General features: G+C 45.6%; 2 protein-coding genes across 7 annotated transcripts in view; one reads left to right on the top strand and one right to left on the bottom strand.

The window, feature by feature from the left end:
* The first annotated feature begins 1,002 nt into the window (after positions 1-1,002).
* usp49 (ubiquitin specific peptidase 49) lies at positions 1,003-11,735 on the top strand. 6 transcript variants are annotated; one of them, XM_079807704.1, is made up of 8 exons: positions 1,003-1,397; positions 3,121-3,276; positions 3,381-3,458; positions 3,536-4,917; positions 7,161-7,365; positions 9,155-9,263; positions 9,367-9,572; positions 10,917-11,735. In XM_079807704.1, exons 4-8 carry the CDS (start codon positions 3,595-3,597, stop codon positions 11,018-11,020), a joined length of 1,947 nt encoding a protein of 648 aa, XP_079663830.1. In that variant the 5' UTR covers positions 1,003-1,397; positions 3,121-3,276; positions 3,381-3,458; positions 3,536-3,594; the 3' UTR covers positions 11,021-11,735. The 6 variants fall into 6 exon arrangements, with proteins under 6 accessions (XP_079663830.1, XP_079663831.1, XP_079663832.1 ...); XM_079807706.1 differs by having other exon boundaries at positions 1,024-1,201; XM_079807705.1 differs by lacking the exon at positions 3,121-3,276 and having other exon boundaries at positions 1,005-1,214.
* A 2,581-nt stretch (positions 11,736-14,316) lies between these two features.
* tmcc2 (transmembrane and coiled-coil domain family 2) overlaps positions 14,317-21,775 on the bottom strand; it is a 10,145-nt gene continuing 2,686 nt past the window's right edge. Inside the window, exons 3-5 of the mRNA XM_079808460.1 lie at positions 19,699-20,309; positions 17,484-17,619; positions 14,317-14,799 (exon numbers count right to left, since the gene is read on the bottom strand). Coding sequence (XP_079664586.1) covers positions 14,500-14,799; positions 17,484-17,619; positions 19,699-20,309 — 1,047 coding nt within the window. The 3' untranslated portion in view covers positions 14,317-14,499. The remainder of the gene's footprint in view (positions 14,800-17,483; positions 17,620-19,698; positions 20,310-21,775) is intronic.

Consider the following 21,775-nt stretch of genomic DNA (forward strand, 5'->3'; position numbering starts at 1 on the left):
TTATGACGGCTGGTCTGCGTGCAGGAACTCAACACGCCAGGGTCTGGGGCAGATTTCTGTAAGTGATGATTGTCTTGGAGAACGTCAGCTTTGATGTTTGAAGAGGAGCAGCACATTTGCATTTAACAGACGAGGGTGCAGATTATTGGCTATTAATACCGGTTTATATGAATATGCATGAGCAGAACGCACTGAGGAAGTCCAGCGCTCCAGAGCTTGATTTAACTCAATACTTCACTTAGAACAGACCCTGTGTTTAGCTTTAATGATCCTGTATGATTCACATTTGGTTGTTTATTTTGGGAGATCAAGCTAGAAAATTAATGTCCAAATAACACAATATTCCACATCTCATCAGTGCTGATGTCACGGCTGTATCAGGATATTAAGATCATGTTCGATATTTTGTAAATTTCCATATCATAAATGTATAATTAGTAGTGATATGTGTGCTAAGGACTTCATCTGGACAACTTTAAAGGAGATATTCTCCATATTTAGATGTTTTTGCACCCTCAGATTTTCAAATATTGTCCTTCAAACCACACATCAGAGATTATTAATTCTGCCTAAGATCTATAACTCTCAATTTTGTGGTCACATATTACCGTGAAATGTAAACTATAGTGATTATGAATACCTCGAAACCCGTTCAAACTCTGGGCTCTGATTTAACTACATTCGCAAAGCATGCTGGGTAACCCGCGGTGCCTCATGCGCGTTCCTGTGAACCGTAAAGTCCTTACGTTAGTCTTTGTTTTGCCGTTTGTGTCTTTCGCGTTGCAGTGTATTGGTGTATAAAACACTTGCTTATGATTTTAGCGCAAAATAAATCTGCTCGTGATTTGGACGAGGTTAATCTGTTCATCTGACCCCGCCTCTGGAGCTTTAAAAACCTGACGGACGTCTCCACAGCCGCATGAAGAGCCGGCCACCGTTCGCCCTCTCGACCAATCAGAACACGGTGGTGAAGCGATTGAACGCGCCTCAGCCAATCAGAGCGCAGTGACGCCGGCGCTCGGCGAGTTTGGTTGAGCCGAAAATGGTGACAGCTCGCGCGTGCGGATGATGGCGGTAAATAACAGCCGAAAGCGAGTGTAAAAAAAACCCCGCTAATATTAACCGTCATTTTACTCGTCAGACACATTTACCGGCGGTTCCGTGGAGGACTCGCGCGGAGGGCCCGGTTCAAAGCTGATCGGTGGGTTTTCCGTGTGAGTTTTTATTCTGTGGCTGCGGCTCTTTCTGGTTTTTGTTCCACGGATTTAAAGTAACAGATCTCTCGCGCCGGTGTAAACACGCGCACAACCGCACCGATCAAGCGCCGGGGCTGGAGCCTCCCGGATCCGCCGCTACCGCGAATTCCGCGTGTCTCCCGGCGGAGCGTCTTTTGTTCTGTAAGTAGCGCTAGCGGGTTAGCACACACACACACACACACACACACACGCACACAAACATTCAAACAACAGAGTCACATACTCATAACACACACACACACACACACACACAGTATGGTGTGACAAACACAAACGCACAAATACTAAAGAGAGACTCAGTCATACATTCTAGTATATAAACACAACTACACACTCTCAAATACTCTCTCTCACACAAACACACACACACACACACATGGCATAGAAATGCACGACAAACAACAGCTAACAAAACTATTAAGTTATGAAAACACTTCTGAATGTTCACAAAACAATTTGTTTACTTATTGGTTGTGCGAATGTTAAGGAAATCCATTCTTCAAACATTATGGGAACGTTACTTCTGAATGTTCTCGGAATATTCCAAAACAAGCGCCAAACATCCAACTAAAACGGTGTAAATGTTCTGAGAACGTTATTTAAGACCTGATAACTTTATTAACGTTACCGGAGGAACGTTTGTTCGTAACATTGAGAGAACGTTCCCTGTTAGCTATAGACACGTTAACCACGTTTTAGTTGGACGTTTGGCGCTTTTTAAAATGTTTCGACTTGTTTGGGAACGTTCCCATAATATTATAAAAAAGGATTTCCTTAACAGTCGCGCAACCAAGAAGTAAAAAAAAAAGTTTTTGAGAACATTCAGAAGTGTTTTCATAACTTGAGCCGCGTTTCCACCGCAGGAACTCTGGGCTGGAACTTCGGTGTGTTTCGACCGCAGGGTCTAAATGAAGTTCTGAGTAAATATTTCCCCCTCCAAACGGCTCGCGAGGCAGTACTTTCTCAAAGTTCGGGAACTTTCGGGGGTGGGACTTGGGCGCTGAACATGCCGATTGGTTGAGCTCGCGCAGCATTTTATTTCAACCGGCATTTTTAAAAGTCTTTTGCGAGGTTCGTTCTGTGTTCAGTATCAGTCTCGCTCTTTCTGTCTAATGGTGTGCGTTCGTCTCCGCCATCTCTCGGTCCGTAACAGCTGATCATAACATACGTTATCTTATTTTAAATCTAGCTTTACGAGCTTTCAGAATACGCTTTAGTATCAGCGCTCGTTTCTTTTCCGCCATTTTAGTAAATCTTTAGTAAACCAATACATAACTAGCAAAAGCAGCGTGCTTGCATCTCCTCCACTTGTTATTGTTGCAGACAGTATCGCGCAAAAATGATTATTGTTCATCTCTGACTGGGAGGAGCAGCTGTGCACAGTCCTACATCACCGAACTAATTGGCCTAATCTTCGCGGTACTTTAGACCGCAGTGGAAACACAGACAGTAGCAGGTCTTAAGTAGTAACTTTCCATTCTCTCGTAAAACTTGTTTCCCAGATAAACTTTACGTTCTCTCGATAAACCTTTGCGTTCCCCAGAGAAACTTTACGTTCTCTCGTTAAACCTTTGCGTTCCCCAGATAAACTTTACGTTCTCTCGATAAACCTTTGCGTTCCCCAGATAAACTTTACGTTCTCTTTTTAAACCTTTGCGTTCCCCAGAGAAACTTTACGTTCTCTCGTTAAACCTTTGCGTTCCCCAGAGAAACTTTACGTTCTCTCGTTAAACCTTTGCGTTCCCCAGAGAAACTTTACGTTCCCTCGATAAACCTGTGTTCCACCTAGAAAAATAGTTAACATTAAAACACTTTACAGCACTAAAACTTTTGCTTGTATCTCCTCCACTTGTTATTGTTGCAGACAGTGAATGATTATTGTTCGTCGTTGACTGGGAGGAGCAGCCGCGCGCAGTCCTACATCACCGAACTAATTCGCCTAATCTTCGCGGTACTTTAGACCGCAGTGGAAACGCAGACAGAAGCAGATCTGGGGGAAAAAAAAGTTCCCGTAAAAAAAGTTTGGTGGCAACACGGCTTTAATTGTTTTGTTAGCTGTTGTTTGCCGTGCATTTATGTGTCGCGTGTTGAAGTAAATAAAGTGTGTTTTTCTCTTGTCCACAGCGTTCGCTCGGCGTTATGAAGTCCTGTAGACTCTTCGGCAGCGGGACGCATCCGCTCTGATGCTGAAGCTTTCTCACAGTGAGTCCTCCACCGCGTTCTGGATGTTGTGTGTAGTTGAACACATTGTAAGCCGCTTCTCTCTCTGTGGTCCTCAGGATGAGCGCGGGCATGGCGTCTGGTTCCTGACTCCGAGTGCTCATGCGTGTTGGGAGACATGGATCGCTGTAAGCATGTGGTGCGGTTCCGCCTGGGCCACGGCCACTCCATCCTCAACCCGCAGATGTGGCGCTGCGTGGACTGCGGCACCATGGAGTCGCTGTGGGCGTGTCTGAAGTGCGCCCACGTGGCGTGCGGGCGCTATATGGAGGAGCACTCGCTGAGCCACTTCCAGCAGGCCGGGCACCCGCTGGCCATGGACGTCCGCGAGCTGGACGTCTTCTGCTTCGCGTGCGGAGATTACGTGTTGAACGATAACGTGGAGGGAGACCTGAAGCTCCTCCGAGGGGCTCTGTCTACCGTCCGCAGCCCTGGTCAGCGCTCCCTGAGGTCGGCCGCGGGCGATGTGGGGCATCGAGTGTGCGAGGCGGGGCCGCGGGGGGCCATGCAGACGGCGTTGTGGCACCGGCGCAAGACCCTCCTCCAAAGTGCCCTGCGCCACTGGAGGATCCAGCAACAGGAGGAGCAGAGGAAGCGCGAGGAGAAGCTGGAGCAGGAGCGGGAGGAGAAGCGGCGGCAGCGCAGGGAGGTCAAGAAGCGGCTCCTGGGGGAACTCGCCAACGTCCCGCCGAGGAAAAGCGCGCGGTTGCTCACTCAGGCTCCGCGTCCGACGCTCGCCCTCGTCCCTCGAAAGTTCCGCGACCCTCCGGAACGACTCCCTTCGGCTCCCCTGCTATCGCACAAGCCTCTTTCGCGCAAACCCCTCCGCAGCACGGGCCGCTTGCACCGGTATCAGGCGTCGCGGCGCAGGAAACTAGCGCCGGGCGTCACGGGGTTGCGCAACCTCGGCAACACATGCTACATGAACTCCATCCTCCAGGTGCTGAGCCACTTGCAGAAGTTCCGGGAGTGTTTCCTCACGCTGGACCTGTGCGAGACGGAGGAGCTGCTCGCTAAGAGCAACCACTCGGGTGGGGCCGGTGGGCTCACTGCGCTGGGTGGAGCCGGCAAACAGAACGTCCCGCCCAGTCTGAGCTCAGCCGAACTGGTGCAGCCGAAAGAGCCGCGGTCCTCAAGTCGCCAGCAGATGTCGCTGTGCCACGAGCTGCACACGCTCTTCAGGGTCATGTGGTCGGGCCGCTGGTCGCTGGTGTCTCCGTTCGCCATGCTGCACTCCGTGTGGAACCTGATCCCGGCGTTCCGCGGATACGACCAGCAGGATGCGCAGGAGTTCCTGTGCGAGCTCCTGGATAAAGTCCAGCAGGAACTGGAGTCGGACGGACCCAAGAAACACTTCCTGATCCCCATCACACAGCGGAAACTGTCCAAACAAGTCCTCAAAGTGCTCAACACTATCTTCCACGGACAGCTGCTCAGCCAGGTGACCTGCAGCTTACCCTTTAGATCCGGCTCTCCAAACTCCAACCCCAATCATACACACCTGAACCAGCTCATCAGTGTCTAACTAGGGCCTTGTAAAGCCCTATTCGGACGGGATTAGTTTTATCTGGGGACCTCGCGTGATTTAGAAATGACTCCTCCACATCTGAATTTTGCGCGACGCATTCGCACGGGATAAGCAAAGCCTGTGATTTTACTCTAATTTACTGACTTCTCTCCCGGATATGATGTCAATACTTGTAAATGTTTTTTCGTTATAGATATAGCTGTATGAAATTATAAACAGTCGTATCTATCATTTTGATTGTTTTATAGTAATAAATATAATTTTATTCAGTTACAGAACAGATGCTACAATTAAACTGAACTGAGCAATTTAATAACTATATACTGCGGAAGATTCAGTTTCAAAGCTAAATGTAAACGCGCCCATTTAAGCGAGTTTGTCATTGTACTGTTCTGTTTTTGTGTTTTTCCATTAAGAATATTAAACGCATTCAAGCTATTTACTCCCAAATTGAGTTGGCGGATCGTTTATAATATTTGCAAGGTTTTTGTTTCCTGTGCGCATTTCTATCTTTATCTTTCACGAAGAATGCCGCTGCATATAATGCGCACCGTTATGAATTCCTGTGCGGCCGCGCGGATTATACTTTTAACTTTAGAATGAGCACCAATTTGGGAGTAAATTGCTTGAATGCGTTTAATATTTTTCTTAATGGAAAAACACAGAAACAGAACAGTCAGTAAATTCGAGTAAAATCACAGGCTTTGCTTATCCCGTGCGAATGCGCCACGCAAAACTCAGATGTGGGGGGGTAGTTTCTAAATCACACGAGGTCCAGATAAAACTAATCCCATGCAAATAGGGCTTTACACGGCCCTAGTTAGACACTGATGAGCTGGTTCAGGTGTGTTTGATTGGGGGTTGGAGCTAAACTCTCCAGGACCGAGTTTGGACTTTAGATCAGGGGTCTCCAAACTCGGTCCTGCAGATAAACTAGGGGTGGGAATCTTAAGGCAATTAATGATTCGATCCGATTCTGGGAGTAACGATACGATTCCCAAAACAATTATTAATATACTTTTTTGGTAATTAATTATCCTGATGTGCAAATACATCAACTTTACATTTTAACCAAAATCGGAGCTAATATGTGTTTTGTTTTTAGTTGGAATATCTGTTTGACAGTATTGCCATATTAAAAATGATTATGAAGATTTCTTTCAATAGTTTTATTTTATTAAGTTATATTCAAGATTAACAAGCTCTAATGAAACATGGTAAGCCAAAGAACAATCATTAAGAATAAACAGTTCTCAATTTACAACTAAAGGTTTCTTTAGAACAGTTTAACAAAAAATGTCTTTAACCAAAGTAAACTTTTTTTTTTGCTTTAGAGCCACAAAAAAGAAGCCAAATTCAGTGTGTGTGCATAACATCTCACATGAGAACCTGCCGATCTGCAACAGTCATGAGACATTTAACCAATCACTCGCCAAAACCAAGCCTTTGTTCAGAATTTTCCATTTGTTTGAAACATTGTGCAGTAACTCAGCAATATTCCATAAGTCATTCCAGAAATGATGCCACAGATGTTGGTGGGTTTATATCCCGGCCACCGCATCGGAGACTCAGGAGTGTTATTGAGCATTAATGGAAGGAAAGCGCTTGAGCACCACTGCTCTATTTTGGCTCAGAATTTCGTTTGTTGGAAATATGAGCTTAATTTAGAAATGCTTTTGAAATTAAAAACTTTGCATTTAATAGGCAAAATAGATTTGTGAAATGGGGAGGCAGCCGCAGCGCAGACACAGAGGTCCTAGTTTGTCCATTTTATCTTAAAGCCAATTCACCAGCAGACGAATGTTCGCCTATCAGCGGGTTTTTCTGTTCACACACACACACACACACACACACACAGTGGTGAAGTGGACGTTTGAATTGAACACAGAATTGATTCTGAATGGTTGGATAACGAATCGCGATGCGTCGACCTTTTCTCCCACCCCTCATATAAACACACCTGAGCCAGCTCAGAGTCTCACGAGGCTCTAGTTAGACCCTGATGAGCTGGTTCTGCTGTGTTTGATTGGGTTTGGAGCTAAACTCTGCAGGACCGAGTTTGGAGACCCTGCTTTAGATCTAGAGTTAATCGAACAGATGCATTGGGGACTGGGAGAAGTGCCTGCAGTAATCTGTGTTTCTGTCCTGACCTTCAGGTGACGTGTCTGTCCTGCAAGCGGAAGTCCAACACGGTGGAGCCGTTCTGGGATCTGTCGCTGGAGTTCCCGGAGCGATACCACCGGATGGAGAAGCCCAGCGCCGCCACCTGCCAGAGGAGCTGCTCCCTGTCCGAGATGCTCGCCAAGTTCACCGAGACCGAAGCTTTGGAGGGTTGCATTTACGCCTGCAACTTCTGCAACAGTAAGTCCCGTCTCTCAGGCCCGGTTTACAGCTGGGGTTGAGATGCGGGTCGATCGGATCTCTGACTCCTGGGGTTGAGATGCGGGTCGATCGGATCTCTGACTCCTGGGGTTGAGATGCGGGTCGATCGGATCTCTGACTCCTGGGGTTGAGATGCGGGTCGATCGGATCTCTGACTCCTGGGGTTGAGATGCGGGTCGATCGGATCTCTGACTCCTGGTGTTGAGATGCGTTCGGGTCGATCGGATCTCTGACTCCTGGGGTTGAGATGCGGGTCGATCGGATCTCTGACTCCTGGGGTTGAGTCCGTCCTCTGGTCCTGTCCTGAGCCCATGGACGGGTACATGTAAGGGCTCTTTCACATCTGTGAGTGTGTGTTAGGAATCAGGAGTGCTTGGGACGTTTTTCCTCTTCGAACCAAACTTTGGGTCTCTAGCATATATCCCATAATGTTCACGCATTAGGTCAGTCTTTCAGTGGCGGTTTGACCTCATGAGCTAGGAAAGGGCTCCGGTCGACGACCTCTGGAAGTGGACAAGCCTAATGCTGCGTTCACACCAAACGCGAAAAGAGTGTGAGGAGCGAGTGATTTCAATGTTAAAGCGATAGTTCACCCAAAAATAAAAATTAGCCCATAATTTACTCACTCTCAAGTCATCTGAGGTGTGTGTGACATTCTTCTTTCAGACGAATAAAATCTGAGTTATATTACAAAAGTCCAGGCTAATCCAAACATTGGATTCATAGTTGCTCTGTTTTTAAAGTGCATCTGTGCGTCATATAACTGCTCCAGCGGCTCTGGGGTGTTAATAAAGGCCTTCTGAAGCGAATCAACGCGTTTGAGGAAGAAAAATATCCATATTTAAAACTTTATCAAGTTAACTTTCGGCCTCCGCCTTCTGTGTAAAAGTGTTGAATGTTGAAAGTGAAACTCCAGATGTGTGTGTGACGTCATGACGAGCGGAGCTGAGCGTTAGTCTTTCCATCCGCAGGAGAACTTTACACACTTCCAGAAACTGAACAGGGAAGGCGGAGGCCGAAAGTTTACTTGATAAAGTTTTAAATATGGATATTTTTCTTCCACAAACGCGTTGATTCGCTTCAGAAGGCCTTTATTAACACCCCAGAGCCGCTGGAGCAGTTATATGACGCACAGATGCACTTTTAATGGACTTCAAAAACAGAGAAACTATGAATCAAATTCTAATGCTTGGATTAGCCTGGACTTGTGTAATATAACTCCGATTATATTCGTCTGAGAGAAGAATGACACACACACCTCAGATGACTTGAGGGAGAGGAAATTATGGGCTAATTTAAATTTTTGGGTGAACTGTTGCTTTAAGTCAATGTTGACGCGCGTCTGGAGGTCCTGCGACACGATTCCGCCTCATTTAAACACACATGCAGTGAAGATAATGTAGGCGTGGCCTGGACCACATTTGTGTTGTTATTAATGTTTAATATATATTCTTAATGAAAATAAAAAGAGGCAGTGGTGTTTGATGACATTTCTCCTTGAACGCGCGTCTATTTCGCTTCAAACGCTCGATTTATACACGCATCCAATTCACTGTGGACGCGCGAATGGAGTCAAAATGTTCAAGCGTCCGACTAGACGCGATTTTTACGCTCTATTCACGTTTGGTGTGAACGCAGCATTAGGCCGAGTATTTAGCATCGTCCACTTTATGATCCGATCGACCAAAACGCATCTATATCCCAGCTTACAGACTTTTGATGTTCTCCCTTCCAGTTGTTGATGCATTTTCTGGATTTTCCGTTTCAGGAAAGCGCCGCAAATCGTCCCATAAGCCCCTGTCTCTTTCGGAGGCCTGTAAGCAGTTACTCATCTGCCGTTTACCTCAGGTGCTGCGGCTACACCTCAAACGCTTCCGGTCAGTCCGAACCCTTCCCGTGTTCCCCCTCGGCCCCTTTGACCCCGCCCTAATGGCTCCGCCCTAACGGCTCCGCCCTAACGGCCCCGCCCTTGTGTTTCAGGTGGTCCGGTCGGAACCACAGGGAGAAGATCGGCGTCCACGTGGCTTTTGATCAGGTCCTGAATATACAACCATACTGCTGCGTGGACGCCGCTCCGATGCCGCAGAGAGAGGCCTACACCTACGACCTGTCTGCTGTAGTGATGCATCATGGGAAAGGCTTTGGCTCAGGGCACTACACGGCCTACTGTTATAACACTGAAGGAGGTGAGTCAGTGCTGGACCAGCGGGTCTGGGGTTCATGTGGACGCTTCACAATCGCTAAACCCTTGGCTTAAAGGATTAGAAAGAAAAACATGAACATCTTTGAGATGGGGCGAGGAAATCATCAGGAAATGTTCATTTTGAAGTGAACTGATCCTTTAACCCTCTGGGGTTCTGCATTTATGGGTCACACTCAGGACCGTCGGGTCAAAAATGACCCAGAGGGCGGGATTAAGATTAAGATGAGGAAAATCAATGAAATATATTTGTTCAATAATACTTTTCTTTTCTTTTTTGGTGTTTTGAGATCATTTTATGATTTATAATTAATATTTATGCAATAATTATGACCCATTTTTCCCATTTAATAAAATAAAAAATGTGGAGATGTATATATAATTTTTTTTAATTAAAGCTGTATTTAATTTTAGAGTGAAGTCTAGGCCTCATGAAAGCTATTTTTTAAATGAGATCGGTGCCATCCGGTGGACACATTGAGCATTTTATCACACAATAGCACATTTTTACCACTATAGTGGATCTTGCATTTTATTTAAAAAAAATTAAATCGTAGCGGAATGGTCCGAAACTTGGTGACTTTATTGGACACCCCAAAAAAAATGGGGACAAGATTTGAAAAGTCTAAGTGGTCGTAAAAAAAGAGTCACACTCAGGACCTTCGGGTCAAAAATGACCCCCATAGGAAATGAATGGGAAATTGGCAAAAATGTGAAAATACAGAGGTTTTTTGTGCATACAATCTACAAATCAGCCAGGATGCAGAAAAAGACTCAACAGTGAAGATCTCTAAAACATCAAGAGTGCAAAACAGACAAAAAAACTCACACACACACAAATTAACACGTGCCATTCCTAAAGCGAATTGTGTTTGTGTGTGTGTGTGTGTGTGTGTTTTTGTCTGTTTTGCACTCTTGATGTTTTAGAGATTCGCCCCTTCACTGTTGACTCCTTTTTTGATTTGTAGATTGTATGCACAAAAAAAACTATTTTCATATTTTTGCCAATTTCCCATTCATTTCCTATGGGGGTCATTTTTGACCCGAAGGTCCTGAGTGTGACAATTTTTACGACCACTTAGACTTTTCAAATCCTGTTTGGGTGTTCATATACCAAATACCAATAAAGTCACCAAGTTTCGGACCATTCCGATGAAGCTACGATTTTAAAAAGTTGGGGTCAGAAATGAGCGACGGGGGTTAAGCTAGCGGCTGGCATTATTGACCCCTGAGCTAGCGTGACTGGTGCAGCTGTGAGACAGGAAGTGGCTCAGATCCTCCGCTCTGGGCTGTTCGCAGGCCTGCTTTAGTGACGGTGTTTGTCTTGCAGGTTTCTGGGTTCACTGTAACGACTCTGAGATGAACGTGTGCAGTGTGGAGGAGGTGTGCAGCACTCAGGCCTACATCCTGTTCTACACGCAGCGCTCCTCCTAGACCTGTCTGTCTCTCTTCTGTCTCTCTCTCTACCCGCTTCTCTCATTGGAGGTCTGTTCCTGACATCAGCAGTGAGACTCAGAGATTGATTGGTCTCTGCTGGCACGGTCACACTTTACCCAGGGCATTCAGGACCAAACCACACTCGCCTGCCGGGTCCAGAACAGCAGGAACACACACACACACCGGAGAACCGGAGAACCGGAGAACCGGCGGCCCTCAGCTGTCGAACAGAGAGACCGGCGGACGCTCATCCTGGAGAGAAATGCGACAGCAATACCATCATCAAACACTCTGAATCAGGAATTCTTCACCTTTGATACTGCGACTGTTTTTCTACTCTCTTTCTATTCGGGACGAAATTCAGGAAAACAGCGAAAGCCTCTTCATTTACATCAGTGGTAAATGACTGAACAATCTTATGACGCTGAATGTCTTTAGTTGTGTGTGAGTGAGAGTGTGTGTTGAGTGGAAGGGTGTGACTGCTTACCTCTGACCCTTGACCTTTGTCCTGTATTGTGAGAGCACCTGTTATCAACTTTATTGATCTTGTGGGATCTTTCTGATGATAGTGAATAAAGAAAAAAATCATAAAACCTGGTGATGTGTGCTTTATACTTGATGCGCCTATCATTGTTGGTTGGTATACTTAGGATATTTGTATGTTTAAACATTAATTTGTCACTCTAAAATAAACATTTAAACGTAAAAATCCAGTTACAACACCTGAACATTTTCCCTTATTCTAAGGTTCCATGAACTAGGATTGATTAAACACTAATAATACAATCATAAAGATAAACAATTAAATCACTTACTAATATTTTGGCAATAGTGGAGAACCATGAACGTGTGAATTTACTGAGGAAATATTCACTTAAAATCATAGGTCAAAGGGGTTCAGAATGACCAAAACATTTGTGAATAACATTTTAACCTAAAATGTTGTTAAATAGACAGTCATGGTTGACCACCGTGTGAACGGTCGTACAAACAACACCAAAGCAATTGTGTATATGAACATTACATTCATTAAAAAGTGCAATTAACACCTCAGCAAACAGTTCTGCTCTGAAATCACATTAACTATGGTAAAAAAACTGAATTACACTCACAACATTTGTCAGATATACTGACTGGTTCGTCTCCAGAAGTGCTCATTGTAGTTGTGTAGGAATATTGCTCCAAAATGGACTTGTTTCTTGTGTTGATTGCTGAAAACCGGCCAGTCTGAAAGAATTGACCGTTATAAAAGCGCGCGTAATTTTAGCGCGTAAATTACCTCAGGCGGTCGCCCGTCGAATACACTAAATAGTAAGTGTATTATCCCTGCTAAAGGTGAAAATGATCGATTTAATACACATATTAAAGTGTTTATCTAAACATCTGATATTAGCCATTCTGTCCTCGTTCCCTTTTTCGGGGCACAGCTTGTCAGATCAGTCTTATTTGCATAACATTAATTAAAGGGAGCTGCTTCGCATTAGAAAGATAATGAGGGCTGTTGTGTAAATCCTCCATCTGAGCGCCAGGTGGCGCCGTCGATCATGCGGTAAACCGAGCGATTTATTTATAGATTTGTGACGAACTCAGAATCATTAACCTAGAGGAGCCTGTTTCATAAACATCTGCTGTGATGTGTATCAAGTCGTTTATTATCATATATTCAACTATTCATCATTTTGAGCTGGCTCGGTGTAATCCATCCTGGGATTAATGAATTTGATCTGGATTAAAATCCGCATCTGGATTGCAGATTGTCGCACCAAGCAAAAATATGTTCACCCAAAATAATGAAAGGCCCTAATGAAAACAAAAGCCTATATTTGCAAATGTTTTTATTAAGAATACAGTGGTGGTGTGATTTAGCAAACGGGTAGAAACATGAGAAATGTGATCAAGCCGATGGAGCGTGTTACACTATTACTGTGTTTACAAAAATGTTCTGATCGAGTCTTCACTACTGCCTTCGCACCCTAGTCAAATATCACTGAACAATGAGTTTCCCTCTCCTCCGTAATGAGATATATAACACACACCGTGTTCCACAGAGACAAAACAAACTAAACGCAACACATTTTCCCAGACGGTTTTGGTGTCAAAGATGTTTGGATGTGTCGTATTAAAGCCATGCATCAGCAGAAGACCGTTCTCTCACTTTTAACATTCATTAGTTAAAGGGTTAGTTCAGCCAAAAATGTAAATTGTGTGATTAATGACTGAGCCTCATGTGGTTGGACACCCGTCAGACCTCCGTTCATCTTCAGACACAAATGAAGATATTTTAGTGTAAATCTGATGCTCTGAAAGGCCTCCATTGGCTCAACTTTACACTCTCAAGACCCTTAAAAGACACTAAAGACTAAAGTTACAAAGTCCATCTCACTACAGCGGCTCTACAATAACTTTATGAAGACGACAATAGTTTCTGTGCGCAAAAAAACCCTAAATAACGACTTATATAGAGATGACGATTTCAAAACACGGCCTCATGAAGCTTCAGAGCGGTATGAATCAGTGAGTCGAATCATGATTCGGATCGCGTGTCAAACCGCCAAACTGCTGAAATTTGGCGATTCAAACCGCTGATTCGACTCGCTGATTCATAACGCTCTGAACCGCTGAATCGACTCGCTGATTCATAACGCTCTAAACCGCTGAATCGACTCACTGACTCATAACGCTCTGAACCGCTGAATCGACTCACTGATTCATAACGCTCTGAACCGCTGAATCGACTCACTGATTCATAACGCTCTGAACCGCTGAATCGACTCACTGATTCATAACGCTCTAAACCGCTGAATCGACTCACTGATTCATAACGCTCTGAACCGCTGAATCGACTCACTGATTCATAACGCTCTAAACCGCTAAATCGACTCACTGACTCATAACGCTCTGAACCGCTGAATCGACTCGCTGATTCATAACGCTCTAAACCGCTGAATCGACTCACTGATTCATAACGCTCTGAACCGCTGAATCGACTCACTGATTCATAACGCTTCGAAGCTTCATGAGGCCGTGTTTTGAAATCGTCATCTCTATATAAGTCGTTATTTAGGGTTTTTTTGCGCACAGAAACTATTGTCGTCTTCATAAAGTTATTGTAGAGCCGCTGTAGTGAGATGGACTTTGTAACTTTAGTCTTTAGTGTCTTTTAAGGGTCTTGAGAGTGTAAAGTTGAGCCAATGGAGGCCTTTCAGAGCATCAGATTTACACTAAAATATCTTCATTTGTGTCTGAAGATGAACGGAGGTCTGACGGGTGTCCAACCACATGAGGCTCAGTCATTAATGACACAATTTACAGTTTTGGCTGAACTAACCCTTTAAAGCAAAAATGAGCTCAGTGGTCTAAAACAGGAAAGAACCCATCCAGAAGGAAAAGAGCGGGAATGTGTCTCTCTCATACACCCAGTTCTGGTTGGATGGCAGGGATGCGCCACAGTTAGTTCTGAGCGAGTGTTGTGTGTTTCAGCTGGGCAGCAGAAAGAGCTCCAGCCAATCCCAGTGTTTCCACAGTGTGATCAGGAAGAGCGCCAGGGCGAGGGTGGCGCCGACGCGGGCGCGCGTCTTCATGAGGGGCGTGATGAAGTTGGCCATGGTGGAGACGAACACCAGCAGCACCGCCATCAGGGCCAGGATGACGTTGATGAGCTTCCCCAGCAGAGCTCGGGCGTTTGCGTTCTCCACCCCCTCCAGCTGCACCACCTGCTGCTGTTGCTGCTGCAGCTCCAGCTTGGTGATGCGGGTGAGGCAGGACTCCACCGCCTCCTGCACACACACACACACACACACACACGCAGAACTTCATGAAGAGGGCAAGCCAAAGTCCCTCTGTCAGGACAACTCTCGGACAGACTGGCAAAGGATGAGTTCACTTCAAAATGAAAATGTCCTGATCATTTACTCACCTTCAGTTTTTTGAGGAAAACATGCCAGGATTTTTCTGCTCATAATGGACTTCAATGGGAACCAACGGCTGAAGGTCCAGAGGAAGAGCTTCAGAGGCTCTGACCGACCGAGGAATAGAGTCTGATCTAGACAAACCATCGCCACATTTACAACACACACACACACACATTTATACACTTTAAAGGGTTAATTCACCCAAAAATGTAAATTGTGTGATTAATGACTGAGCCTCATGTGGTTGGACACCCGTCAGACCTCCGTTCATCTTCAGACACAAATGAAGATATTTTAGTGTAAATCTGATGCTCTGAAAGGCCTCCATTGGCTCAACTTTACACTCTCAAGACCCTTAAAAGACACTAAAGACTAAAGTTACAAAGTCCATCTCACTACAGCGGCTCTACAATAACTTTATGAAGACGAGAATAGTTTCTGTGCGCAAAAAAACCCTAAATAACGACTTATATAGTGATGACGATTTCAAAACACGGCATCATGAAGCTTTGAAGCGTTATGAATCAGTGAGTCGATTCAGCGGTTCAGAGCGTTATGAATCAGTGAGTTGAATCAGCAGTTTGAATCGCCAAATTTCAGCAGTTTGGTGGTTTGACACGCGATCCGAATCATGAATCGACTCACTGATTCATAACGCTCTGAACCGCTGAATCGACTCACTGATTCATAACGCTTCGAAGCTTCATGATGCTGTGTTTTGAAATCGTCATCACTATATAAGTCGTTATTTAGGGTTTTTTTGTGCACAGAAACTATTCTCGTCTTCATAAAGTTATTGTAGAGCCGCTGTAGTGAGATGGACTTTGTAACTTTAGTCTTTAGTGTCTTTTAAGGGTCTTGAGAGTGTAAAGTTGAGCCAATGGAGGCCTTTCAGAGCATCAGATTTACACTAAAATATCTTCATTTGTGTCTGAAGATGAACGGAGGTCTGACGGGTGTCCAACCACATGAGGCTCAGTCATTAATCACACAATTTACAGTTTTGGCTGAACTAACCCTTTAAACCTCAGACGGGCGACTTCAGTGTTGTCGTATGACATCATCACATCTGAAAGGTCACATGACGTACACGACCCAGTGCCGAAAAACTCCATCTCATGTTCTCCTCCAACCGTAAAATCGTCCGTCATCGTTGTTCCACCTTTATTTGTGTAAAGGGCGTTTAATTTAGTCTTTGCACGTTGGTTTTAACACTTCCACCTGCGTCATGTGACCTTTCAGACGTGATGACATCATACAACAACACTGAGGTTAAAGTGTATAAATGTGTGTGTGTGTTGTAAATGTGCCGATGGTTTGTCGAGATCAGACTCTATTCCTCGTCTGGGATTGGTCAGAGCTAGCCTGGATGCCAGCCGAACTTAGCCCCGCCCACAACACTCGGTCTGGACTTGATCCGTTGTGGAGCAACTATGCCTGAACAGAAGCTTTTGGACCAATGAAATTGTCAGTTGGTAAGTACTCCGTGTATCCTTAAATTATTTTTTACAACACCGGAAAAAATCGTAAAGATTCTACTTCTTTGGGTTGCCAAGTTTTCACAATAAAACCCGCCAATTGCTACTCAAAACTAGCCCCAAAAAAAAAGGCGTTTGGGTAAAATATGTGTTTTTTGGCAGGGTTGCTGCTAAAATTGGCATTCCTGGGTCTAAATATCACATAATTGGGAACCCACTTCAACCCGCAGGACAATCGCAGACTTGGCAACACTGTCTGTTGACATTTGACAACTAACGTTTTGCGTCGCTCCGCTGCTCTGATTGGTTGTAGATCTATTCAAGTGAGGTCTTTCCTGGTTGGGTTGAAACACGCCCCATAATCACAGCCCAACAGATCAGACTCATATTCTGACTAGAACTGAGTATGACGACGTCTGGGATCGGTTCCTCTGAAACTGCAGTGATCTGGACCTTCAGCCGTTGGTTCCCATTGAAGTCCATTATGAGCAGAAAAATCCTGGAATGATCCTCAAAAAACTGAAGAAAGAAAGACATGAACATCTGGGATGAGATGGAGGAGAGGAAATGATCAGGAGATTTTCATTCTGAAGTGAACTCCTCCATTAATGAAATAACCCCATAGCAGATCTACACAGGTGGAGCTGGGGAAGGAGGAGGGTTCAACACTACTGGCCTCTGTAGCTCAGTCCTCTGTGTAGATAACGATGTGATCGCAGCCAAATCTAAAGTACGTGGTGCATCTAGAGTTTCATGCTCCTGAAACGCCTCCTTCTTCCGGGAACCGACACGTCACAATATTCCTCATTATAATAATTAATACGCAGAATAAAGGGGCGGGGCCTGGTTGAGTGGGTTGAAACTGGCGGTTATGGTAAGAGGCGGGACATTTCCCAAACACCAATCACAACACACCGCTCCAGCCGACCAATCAGAGCACAGTGTGCTTTTCCGAAGTAGGGGGAAACAGGAAGTAAGCAGAGCGTTACTGACAGACTGAGAAGAGAGGAGCCGCAACACTGGAGGATATGAGGAGATGATCAACACTCAAGCGGGGAAACTCTTGCTCACCTGGATGTCTCTTGCCCTCTCGTAGGACTGGTACGCCACCTTCTCCTCCATGCTGGCCAGCTCCTGCTTCAGATTGCTCATCTCGTTCTGGTGGAGCTCCGTCAGGTCGTTCAGCTGCTCTTCCAGACGCTCGTATCTGCAGAGGAACAGAAGAGACGCCGACTGAACATCCGGCTCCAGTCTCGAGAGAAGCGGTCTCTTTACAGCCCATTCCAGCTGAATCAAACTTTAGTTCCGTATTAAAGGGTTACTTCAGTGATTCAGCATTAAGCTGTGTATTTAAACTGGGTCGTTTATGCAGTAGAAATGTGAAATTATTTTTGAATTTGGTGCCTTTTAGACTGAGAAAAGACAGAAAATGTATTTTTGTCTCATGTGGATGAAAGACAACAACTCCCAGAATGCACTTGCTTCGCTGCCTTACGAGGCCACTCCGTACACCGTCGTTTTGATCTTCATTAGTAATACAATCATTTCGTTCAGTTAGAGAATAAACACTACAATTAAAAACTGAATGTGTCTTTTCAATAAAGTGTGAGTGAGCCGAGCGAGACGCAGCAGTGTCAGATTTCCTTCATCACGAGAGAAGACCTGAGGTAACGTTAAACGCCAGTCTGGCACGTTTTCAGATCGCATATGGCAGCTAAACCATCACAGGAATTAACTGAAGAGTTGAAACCCTCACTTTCCTCTGCACCGCTCCGTTATGAATGTCCGTGTGGCCGTCTGTGTCTCATCCTGTGTGTGAGATCTCTCCCCTATGGGCGGATGATAACATGCGGAACAGCTCCATCTAGTGGCTGTAGTCTCTAGCCTCTGGCCAAAAAATCCTCAGATGACGCAAAATGACGGTATTTGCGTCATCGGAGGATTTTTTCCAGAAATAAAATGCATAATTCTCTCGTCTCAGGGGGATATGAGGGGGGAAAGTACCATCATTTGAATATACTACCGGGTTTCTATTGATACAAATTCTATTGATCCCTAATGCTAAATCACTGAAGTGACCCTTTAATGCTGCGTTCACACCAAACACGAATTGAGAGTCAAAATCGCGTCTACCGCGTCTAGTTTCACGCGCGAACATTTTGAATGCATTCGCGTGTCCGCAGAGAATTAGACGCGAGTGGAAATCGAGCGCTGGAAGCGAAATTGACGCGCGTTCAAGGCACTCCAGGAGAAAAATGTCTTAAAACACCACTGCCTCTTTTCATTTTCATTAAAAATATATATTAATCATGAATAGCCACACAAATGTGGTCCAGGCAACGCCTACATTATCTTCACTGCATGTATGTTTAAATATCCTTAAATTATAAAGTTATGAAACTTCTCTTTGCCCTCAGTCAAAACGATTTGGCAGACAACAAATGATGATCATGAGAGCAAAGATCAGCCGTTAGATCAGCACAAGATGAACCACTACAGGACATCAGAGCCAGCGGCAGAAGGACTGTCTGAGGAAAGGCTGCTCTCGCTGGGGTTAATGAGCGCTGAGCGCCGCTGATCGCCTGGATCTCACAACTCCAAAAACACACGATTATTTTTTTTAAATAGGCGCTCTCTTTATAAATAAACCACTGATTTGAGCTTTAAACAACTACATTCTCACCTGAGAAAAAGTCTTAAAACTACATTTTGTGACACAATAGTAGTATTTTTAATTTATGCAGGGTTTCTCATACACGTCACTTTACCACGTGACAGCAGCGAGCAGGCTCCTGATTGGTTAACGCGGCACGAATTGACACCAAAGTTCACATTTTTCAACTCGGGCGTCAGACGCGAATTCGCTTCAATGCACAAAAGCACCACTCGCGTGTAACGCGTGTATCGCGCAAGACGCTCAATTCGCGTCATACGCGCGAATGAGGCGGATTCGCGTCCTTCGCGCCGCGCGAAACGCGCCTTCTGCGCCGCGGGACCTCCAGACGCACGTCAACGCGCCTTTCCATTGACTTAACATTGAAATCACTCGCACCAGGCGCTCAATTCGCGTTTGGTGTGAACGCAGCATAATGATGAGCAGCACCAAATGAGCTAATCAGCACAAACCAAATTGACCAAAAGAGCCAGCTCGAAATGAATGAATCACGTCAAACTGGTTCTGTGGCTGGATTATCCGTCTCTAATCATGCTCAGTGGCTCATTCGGTGCTGCGAACGAAAGTTTGATTCAGTTTTCCTTTGAAGAGTGGAGCTAGCGGAGGTTTTACCTGTAGCGCTCCTCCTGCAGGCACTGGGTCATGTAGCTGTAGTCGCTCTGCAGCTGCGCCTTCATGTCCTCGATGGCGTCCTCCATGTGCACCTGGCCCACTTTGATCTCCTGCAGGCCTTCCAGCAGCGCATCCCAAGAGGAAGACGACGAGTGGTGGTGGTGGTGGTGGTGGTGATGGCCGTCCAGTCGAGGGCTGCCCATGGCGGCTCCCATCCCTGACATGGCCCCGCCGGCCCCACCCGAGTTGCTAGCGGCCGCTGACCCGGACGTGGCACTGGAGCACTCGTCGTCGCTGCCGTATTTGGGGCTGGAGACCAGCGTGGCGCTGCCGCTCAGGGCCCTGGGCGTCTCTTCCGCGTGCCCGTCCTCCAGGCTGTCCTTCAGGTGGGCGATGTTGTCGGCACTGCCGAACTTGTTGCGGATGAGGCTGGCGAACTCCCGGGGTTTGGAGACGACCGCGGTGTGTGTGAGCGCCGAGACTCCGCCCTTGACTCCCTCGACCACGCCCCCTCCGAAACCGCTGATCCCCGCGCGCATGTTCGCGCCGACGTCCTTCAGCCCCTGCTGCATGTCCCGAAAGACGTCTTTGGGCTGCCGCGCGGGACCATTCTGCGGAAAAGGGGCTAGACGTCATTACTCTGGAGAACGGCAAGCGTTAGCATGCAGCAGAGCAGAGCACATACACTCTAAAAAAAAAGTTCTATATAGCCGCGTTTCCACCGCAGGAACTTTCCCCAGGAACTTCGGTGTGTTTCGACCGCAGGGTCTAAATGAAGTTCTGGGTAAATATTTCCCCCTCCAAACGGCTCACGAGGCAGTACTTTCTCAAAGTTCGGGAACTTTCGGGGGTGGGACTTGGGCGCTGAACATGCCGATTGGTTGAGCTCGCGCAGTATTTTATTTCAACCGGCATTTTTAAAAGTCTTTTGCGAGGTTTGTTCTGCGTTCAGTATCAGTCTCGCTCTTTCTGTCTGATGGCGTGTGTTTGTCTCCGCCATCTCTCGATCTGTAATAGCTGATCATAACATACGTTATCTTATTTTAAATCTAGCTTTACGAGCTTTCAGAATACGCTTTAGTATCAGTGCTCGTCTCTTTTACGCCGTTTTGTTAATGACCTCTTTAGTAAACCAATACATAACCAGTAAAAGCAGCGCTGCTTCCTCCACTTGTTATTGTTGCAGACAGAATCGCGCAAAAAATATTACTGTTCGTCGTTGACTGGGAGGAGCAGCCGCGCGCAGTCCTACATCACCGAACTAATTTGCCTAATCTTCGCGGTACTACGAACATGCCGATTGGTTGAGCTAATGCAGGATTTTATTTCAACCGGCATTTTTAAAAGTCTTTTGCAAGGTTCTGAAGGGTCAAGGGTCAAGTCAAACATCACTTGTCTCTTCATCAGAAACACATCCTTCAAGAATGATTTTGTGATCAATATTAAAATAAGAATCAATGATAATCAAGTTATAACCATTTTCTATATTTGATTAATCAGTTCACCAATAACCTCTCTATATTTAATGAGTGATTTTGGATACAGGTCTACGGGACTTTCGGGGACTCAGAAAAATGTACCTCTTTTATATGCTTTTCTTACTAAGAATAAATTCACTTCTGTACTAGATGTAGTATCAGCATGTTTTGGAGAAGTGCCTTGTTGATAGTTAAGATGTTCTCAACCTTGAGGGAACTGTGAGCTTTTGTGTGTGCGTTGCATGATCGGTGCAGGCCCAATGAAGATGGACGTTTTCTGCACGCGACCCCAGACCTAAAGACGTCTTTCTATGACCTCCTGCATCATTGTGATCTAAATCTAGTCATGAGGCGACAACGAGTCTACGCATTTTTAGTGATATATGCTCCTATCTGTCTACGTGTGGAAAGTTGCTTACATTTCATGTTGTTAGAACCAATGAGAATCATTCCACATGGCAGTAATGACGTGGCTAGACCTTGAAAACAGAATAACTGTTCAGGAAATTGTATGTTCGTTAGACGGAGGCGGGGAGACTGTTAAAGGGAGCACGGCCTACGAACTCCTCTTGAGCTGGCTTCTGCTGATGAAACTGCAA

Source organism: Gobio gobio (genome assembly GCF_949357685.1).
Source record: "Gobio gobio genome assembly, chromosome: 24".
In the NCBI taxonomy this organism is placed as follows: domain Eukaryota; kingdom Metazoa; phylum Chordata; class Actinopteri; order Cypriniformes; family Gobionidae; genus Gobio; species Gobio gobio.

Excerpts from the sequence above, each read along its gene's own strand:
- usp49 (XM_079807704.1), top strand. The coding sequence starts at position 3,595 with ATGGATCGCTGTAAGCATGTGGTGCGGTTCCGCCTGGGCCACGGCCAC. Across the intron at positions 9,264-9,366 it reads CTACACCTCAAACGCTTCCG|GTGGTCCGGTCGGAACCACA; the intron begins GTCAGTCCGAAC and ends CTTGTGTTTCAG. Across the intron at positions 9,573-10,916 it reads CTGTTATAACACTGAAGGAG|GTTTCTGGGTTCACTGTAAC; the intron begins GTGAGTCAGTGC and ends TTTGTCTTGCAG.